The following is a 7,924-nucleotide window of genomic DNA, read 5'->3' as shown; positions in this document are numbered from 1 at the left end:
TTCTTGTTGATGTGTTTTATTTGGCATCTTGTAGGGGGAAGTTGTGCCCTGGTGGTTAGAGAGTTTGACTCCTAACCCTAAGGTTGTGGGTTTGAGTATCGGGCCGGCAATACCACGACTGAGGTGCCCTTGAGCAAACCACCGAACCCCCAACTGCTCCCCGGGAGCCGCAGCATGAATGGCTGCCCAATGCTCCATATGTGTGTGTTCACGGTGTGTCTGCACTTTGGATGGGTTTAATGCAGAGCACAAATTCTGAGTATGGGTCACCATACTTGGCTGTATGTCACGTCACTTTCACTTTTTAAATCACACTTTTGGATTTATCTGATTAGCTGTGGATAAAAGCATCTGCAAAATGCATAAATGTGAAGTGCCTTACGGTATTAAAGATAGTTCCATCAGTTGACACTAATGAAAACTGTTGTGTTTAGTATTTCAAAATAGTCTTTTTTTATTCATTTGCCATATGGACATCTATACATTCTTGGTTTAATGTTAGCTAGTCATCTAAACTAATGTGACAGGCTGTCAGTCATTTTGAGTTAGTCAGCTGACCAACAAAACACAGCCATCTTTGATAGTACAGTGCTGAAACCATTACACAGAACAACAGAGTACTAAAATTCAGCATCTTTCAAAGACTTTGTAGAGTTCAGGCAGGCTGGCGATCTGCAGAACGCTGCCGTCTTCACTGAAGTGTTTTGGAGGACTGAAGAGAGAGCGAAGCGCTTTGAAAAGCACATGCTCCACCTTCCACTGCCAGCTCATGTCTGCATCCTACAAATAAGTAGCACAGTTAATCTCTAACATAAAAATCAAAGATCGCTGACATAAAGCTAAAAAAAATCTGAATGCATTATGTTCAGAATAGCATATTATATTTCTTTTGCACTTTGTGCTATATATATATACACACACACACAGCCCAAAATTATTTCAGATTTTTGTGTTTAACTTTTGAACTACCTGTGGCTCTTCTGCATCCGGCTCCAGTATGTATTGTTTCCTTATGGAATAGAAGTGACTGCATTCTATGCTGAAGTCATGAAAGCACTCCTTCTCTCGATCCCAGTTCACCTGCAGTATCCATCAGTCTTTTAGTTGCATCTGGATTTGATTTTTTTAACCAATGCCCATTATATACAAAACCCAATAAATTGCAATTCAATAAAATGCTGACCTCAGTAGCTAAACGCAGAATGAACATGGGAAGTCCCTCCATGGCAGGAGAGTAATTATCAAGCAGCATTGGCAGACCAGTCAGGTTCCCCTCCTGTAAAGAAATGCATCAGTTTTAAAAAAGCAATAATCCACTTGAGTGAATTTTTTTTTTTTACCATGATTAAGGTGGTTTTAGGCCTTCATATCTAGCAACAACCTTAGGTAAAACTGTGAATCAGTTATACTAATGCAAGTTTAGTATGTCACTTACTCCATCTATTTCCAGAGAAAAGTACTCTTCCAGCATTTCTGCTTTCTGCTTCAGGAAATCCACGATATATTGAGCCAGTCCTTCTTTTGGACCATCCTCCTCCGTCCATCCACTCTCCTCTGAATCCAGAGCCAACATGGCCAAATCATAGAGCGGAGCTGGATTCTAAAGAAACACAACTTTAGTTTTTAATTTGTTGAATGTATGTGATGTATAATATTGTTAACAGATTGTTTTTAATAAAAAAATACATTGTTACATTAATAATAATAATAAAAAAAAATTCATGTATTACAAAAAATTAAATAAATGCAACAACACACCGACAATCGTAGGACCCCGAAATTACCAAAATCGTAGATCAAAATTTGATAAAACAGCTCCTGACTGTAGAAAACAGGAGAGAGAGGTAGGTTTGTTGACGCACATATTTTAAAAATCAGTAGAAAATACTTAAATAGAATCAGTTTCAGAAAAGCACGTGGTTCTAACCTGAGTTTGGTTGTATTGAGCAGGTAGAGTTTGGTCTGGTGCTGCACTAGAGTCCATTGAGGATTGACTGAACCTACAAATGAGTGATTCTGGAGCAGATCCTGTAAACCTGTGAAGGACACAGCACTCTGAGACAACAAGCAGGTCAACACTAAATTCATTACATTAATGTTTACTCTACCAGTAAGAAATAAGTATTTTTATTCAGCAAGTATGCAATAAAGTGATCAAAAGTGACAGTAAAGACATTTATAATTTTATAAAATTGCTATTCTGAATAAATTCTGTTGTTCATCAAAGTATCCTGAAAAAAAATAATTTACTGGAGCTTTCATAAAAATATGAAGCAGCACAACTGTTTTCAAAACTGACAATGAGAAATGTTTCTTGTGCAGCAAATCATCACATTAGAATGATTTCTGAAGGATCATGTGACATTGATAAATAAATATATGGATAAAAGCTAAAATTTCAGTCTGTTCTATTTCATGAAGTGGATATTGTTTAACCTTTGTGAGTTTGCTGTTCAATATCTTGCCGGATCTCCTTTATGCTGGTCAGTTTAATGACGCGTCTCCTGGGTAGAGAGGCGGCTGTCAAATCCTCCTTCTCCTCCTCAACATGAGGCTTTTTCCTGAAAGACACATAAAAAAAAAAAAAAAAAAAAAAAAACGGTTGATCTTCAGCTTGGAAAGAGTACATAGTGGGAAAAAAAGCAAAGGAAGTAGAGAGGTTAATGACTGGGGCTTTTTCTCAAACAGTGTCTTCATAAAAATAGCAATCTTTAGTATAACTGAAGTCTCACAAAAGTCATCAACAGCCTGTTTTCTGCATTTCACCTTGGTGGTGCTTCATCAGGAGGAGGCTGACTCTGTCTGTTGATCCTCGGCATCACACGGCTCCAGAACATCAAGAGCATTCAGCAGCTCCGAGTCGTCTGGCTCGGCTGAACCCTGAGCAGCAGTGGAAGAGCTGGAGGCTTTATCTGACCTGCTCTGAGCAGCAGACGATGAGGCTGATGGCTGGAGAAATGCATCCAGCTTCTGGACTTTGCTGTCAGTGCGGACCATCTGATGGGCGTATACGCGCTCCTGGGAATCCACTGAGGAACTAGAGGCTTTCGTCTCGATGGTGGATGCCGAAAGTCCTGGAAGCAGAGTCTGCGGATCATGCAGATTAGTCAAGAGTTGGTCGGATTAGACGATGTGAAATATTTACTCCTGTAACTGAAGGTTCACCTGTGTGAAGTATGTGCGTGAGGAGTTCGAGCCGAGCAGTTTACTCTCGATGTGTTTCTGAACGCTCTCGATGATGCTGTCCTCATGCAGGAAGTGCACCTCGTGTTTGGTGGGGTGAACGTTCACGTCAATGTTTTGAGGAGCAATCTCTAAACTTCAGAATGAAAGCAACTGTACAGTATTAGTAAAACATTCTCAGATTTGTTTTACATGAATGTAGAAAGAAGACTTACACTAGTTTACACTTTAATGTTTTCGAAAGAAGTCTCTTGTACTCACCAAGGCTCATTTATTTGATCAAAAATACAGTAAAAACAGTAATACCGTGAAACTTTATTACAAATTAAAATAAGAATTTTCTATTGTAATAATTTTAAAATGTAATTTATTCCTGTGTTGGCAAAGCTGAATTTTCAGCATCATTACTCCAGTCTTCAGTGTCACATGATCCTTCAGAAATCATTCTAATATGCAGATTTGCTGTTCAAGAAACATTTCTTATTATTAATGTTGAAAACTTTAATATTTTTGTGGAACCCCTGATACATTTGTTTCAGGATTCTTCGATGAATATAAAGTTTAGCATTTATTTGAAACAGAAGCCTGTCTTAACTGTCACTTTTGATCAATTTAATGCATCCTTGCAGAATAAAAAAAAAAAAAAAAAAGTCCTTTTTTTTTTTTTTTTTTTTAATCATACTGACTTCCATAAAGTGTATACTTCCATAAAGTGACTTACCTAAGATAAAGATAAGGATGAGTGTTTTTGGGTAGATAAGCAGTGTAGACAGTTTCGATTGCTTTCTTCAAGGCACTAGATTCCACCAAGCGATCTAGAAGACGACAGAATCAGAATTATGAAAGTCTTGTATTTAAATGATATCGATCAGAACAGTGATCATTCGTCATAAAGACAACAAGGATTTATCCATTGTTTTTAAAAACTGAGATAGAAACAAACTCATACGGTTGATAAAAAGGATAAGGATGCATTTCTTGACAGAATAGTTGGCATTGGAGATGTAGCCCTTCATTTTAAAAGCGAGTTTCTGATCCTCACACTCGACTTCAATCAGCTCCCTGAAACACACATATGAATGTTTGCTTTACATCCGATCAATGGATCCTTTAGTTAAAATAAGGTTAAAAAGTACCTGCTAACAGCTACACCAAACACCACACGAATGTTGTCCAGCACAGAGGCGTTCTGAAGGGTCTTCACATCTGCAACCATCTCACCTTGCTAAAATAAAGGAGAGAAAAAAGTTAGTATAGTACACAAATTTAAACACTTTACTCTTTAATTGTCTTACTTTAATATCATTAATATAGTATTATAGATTTTTTTCAAAATATATTTAATGTTTTCCTTCTAATTTGAGTTGAAATTTTGTCATTGACTTCTAACTGAAATAAAAAAGTTTAAGTTTGTTTATAATTCATTTTAGTTCAGTTTCTGTTTATTTAAATGAGCTAAAATGTTTTTAGCTTTAGTTAATGATAACAACACTACTATGAAACGAGCATTTCACCTTCTTGACAGAAAAGCTTTTCCCAGAGTTGTGAATGGCGTATCTGCATGACAAGAAATGCTTAATAAATGAATATTGACATGGATAATCATTCAAGATCTTAAGGCAGAACAAAAACCTTCTGGTTCTCATGAACACACCTGCTCACAACCTCAATGATTCTAGAATATTCCTCACTGGGGCTCTTCAGGGCTTTCCGTCGGGTAGACACATTATAGAACAGATCCTCTACCTGGAATAAAAATGCATTAATTGTGGAATTGTGGGAAAAAGCGAGAAAAAAAAATACTTAAAGGGTTACTCCACCGCATAATGAAAATTTTGTGGTTTGTAATTTTGCCTTGTGTCATTCCAAACCCATAAAAGCTTTGTTCGTCTTTGGAACACTATTTAAGATATTTTGGATGAAAACCGGGAGGCTTGTGACTGTCCCATAGACTGCCAAGTAACTTACACTGTCAAGGTCCAGGAAAGTATGAAAAGCATCGTCAGAATAGTCCATTTGCCATCAGTGATTCAACCGTAACGTTATGAAGCGACGAGAATACTGTACACGAAGAAAACAAAAATAATGACTTTATTCAACAATTCCTCTCCTCTGTGTCTCTCCAAATCAGTTGAATAAAGTCGTTATTTTTGTTTTCTTCATGTACAAAAAGTATTCTCGTCGCTTCATAACGTTACGGTTGAATCACTGATGGCAGATGGAGTATTCTGACGATGCTTTCCATACTTTCCTGGACCTTGACAGTGTAAGTTACTTGGCAGTCTATGGGACAGTCACAAGCCTCCCGTTTTTCATACAAAATATCTTAAATTGTGTTCTGAAGACGAATGAAGCTTTTACAGGTTTGGAACGACATGGGGGTAAGTGATTAATGACAAAATTTTCATTTTGGGGTGGAGTATCCCTTAAATATCAGTAAAACCTACAGAAATCAACGTCCCCTGGTTTCCAGCGCAGGGTTTGGGTGGAGCTTTCAGCTTCCCATCACAGTAACTGGCCCTGTAAACAAAACCAGACCACTTTATAAAGGAAAATAATGTTTAATTAATTAAATAATTCTGCATATCTGGTTAAATGCATACAAAATTATATAATTGTATAACAATATATAAAATGAGAGAATTACCTGTAGGCACATTTTGCATCGGCTGTTTTTGTGGTGATGGTGACATGAGCTACATGACTTATACTGGCGAGAGCCTTTAAAAGAAGAAGAGAGTTGATTTAGCTCAGTTGATCAGGAAACACACTGCGATCAGCTGAAGTGATTCATACCTCTCCTCTGAATCCATATGTTGCGATTGATGACAAGTCCTCAAAAGACTGAAGCTTGCTGGTCGTAAAACGCTCACAGACTATCCCCATGTCATCTTTCTGCAAAAAATAAAAGCACAACATGCTCCAAATAAGTTATTTAACAATGTCTATCAATGTGTGCAGGGTAAAAATAAGAGATTTACCCTGATTCCAGAGCCGTTGTCCTGAATGAGGATGAGCTTCAGTCCGCCTTCTTTCACTGTAATCTGGATATTTGTGGCCTTTGCGTCCAAACTGAGGATTTAAAACAAATATTAGTGTCTCATATTGTGTCACATGCAGTTTTTGACATAGGCTCACTTCACATAACAAGAGCCATTTGTGTTCCTTATTCATATGAACAAATCTGCTTTAACAATGAACAGCTGGTGCAAAAGTTTTGATTAATATAGACATTTTTTAACATATCACAAAAAAGTAAAAAATAAAATTTCTCAAAGCTGCTACTGTACATTTTAGTATTATTGTCATGATTAAGTTTGTGTTGTTTTAGTATCGTTTTAATATTTTAGTACTATTTATATACTACAGTAGAATTTATTTAGCAGAAAAATAATTAGCTTTTATTTTCAATTAGTTTTCATTCATTTAGTAATTCATTTAATTAATTTAGTAATTGTGTTACATGCTTTTGAAATGTATTTTTATATTTATTTATATTTAGCTTTAATTAATTTTTGTACTTGTAGTACTTCAAGTTGTTGCTCCAAGTAGTTGCCAATATAAGATATTTCTCATTTCTGCTGTATTTCATTTAACAAAACTATTTTAAGTTTTAGTTCAAGTTAGCAATGCAAACACTGAAGCTAAAGAAAGAGCTTTTACATTAAACATACGTGTTTATTAGTGATGTGTAAAGTCGTGCCAGATAATAATGTACATTAAAGTGACATCACACCAATCGTTATTAATCAATGAGCTTCATTCGTTACTATATTAGTTTTTAGTCAGTACTTGTTTGTTTATTAATGCCGAACCTCTACGACACCAGTTATTAGGCATTTATTAATAAAATCTCATCAGACAGAAGTTATTAGTGCTGAATAAATGATTCGTCACCAGTTCTCCATCATCTCTTTGATAGCGTTGGCAGGCCGCTGGATAATCTCTCCGGCCGCGATGCGGTTCACTACAGTCTCGTCGAGTCTGCGGATGACTCCCGCCATCATTAGCTCTCACTCATTCACTAAATGATAAATAAACACAAATACATTCACACTAACTGGCACTTATTTACTACATCAAATATTAGCACGGTCAAACGCACGTGAATGTTTGTTTACGTCTCACGTGCGAACCGCGGAACTTCTGGCGCGAATGGCGAGCGCCCGCCTTCCGAGTGCTGTGATTGGCTGGTGGAAGAACCGTCAATCCTAAACGTCACTCCTGAAGCGCCGTGGTAGACCCTAGTTGTGTCTCAGAGCGGGGTCAAGATAAACCTGAAGATTGAACTGATACTACTAAACTGTTTTAACCAGTCCACGTTCTAATGTGCATAACTTATATGTTTATGAAGGTGTGTTTTTAATTTGTCTTTCATTTCACACATACAGTCTTTACTGGTAAATTAATTACGGTTAAGAGATCATGTGTAAACAGGACCTTTTAAAAAATACATGTTAAGTCTTTCTAGCAGTTTACCGGTATGAGAAGTTGTAAAATTACCGGTAATTTGCTCTGTGTGAATGTAAAACGAGATTATGAGTACGTACGAGTTCACAGCGCGCTCACAAAAATGAGAACATCTACAAAAACACTGAGCGCATATAACGTTGTTTATGAATTATGAACCGTGCATTTTTGTATTTACAAAGTTGTTCCGGTAATTTTACGGCAATTTACTGTGAAAGTGAAAGGAGCTAAAGACAGTAACAGAAATGGATACTAAAATATCCGCAACATC

At 36.7% G+C, this 7,924-nt stretch overlaps 1 protein-coding gene across 1 annotated transcript; it reads right to left on the bottom strand.

The window, feature by feature from the left end:
- Nucleotides 1-429: 429 nt before the first annotated feature.
- LOC109051585 (DNA mismatch repair protein Mlh1-like) lies at nucleotides 430-7,412 on the bottom strand. The gene is given in 21 exon segments (XM_042769400.1): nucleotides 430-780; nucleotides 970-1,080; nucleotides 1,184-1,276; nucleotides 1,436-1,600; nucleotides 1,759-1,822; nucleotides 1,928-2,036; nucleotides 2,437-2,561; nucleotides 2,767-2,796; nucleotides 2,798-3,087; nucleotides 3,166-3,319; nucleotides 3,905-3,998; nucleotides 4,133-4,245; nucleotides 4,320-4,408; nucleotides 4,698-4,740; nucleotides 4,838-4,929; nucleotides 5,631-5,703; nucleotides 5,831-5,904; nucleotides 5,980-6,078; nucleotides 6,165-6,255; nucleotides 7,081-7,207; nucleotides 7,305-7,412. Coding segments are annotated over 20 exon segments (2,172 nt in total). The 5' UTR covers nucleotides 7,191-7,207; nucleotides 7,305-7,412; the 3' UTR covers nucleotides 430-627.
- Between the last annotated feature and the right edge of the window lie 512 nt (nucleotides 7,413-7,924).

Source organism: Cyprinus carpio, chromosome A13 (genome assembly GCF_018340385.1).
Source record: "Cyprinus carpio isolate SPL01 chromosome A13, ASM1834038v1, whole genome shotgun sequence".
Classification (NCBI taxonomy): domain Eukaryota; kingdom Metazoa; phylum Chordata; class Actinopteri; order Cypriniformes; family Cyprinidae; genus Cyprinus; species Cyprinus carpio.
The sequence above is the reverse complement of the archived record's forward strand: the minus strand, read 5'-3'. Positions and strand labels throughout refer to the sequence as shown.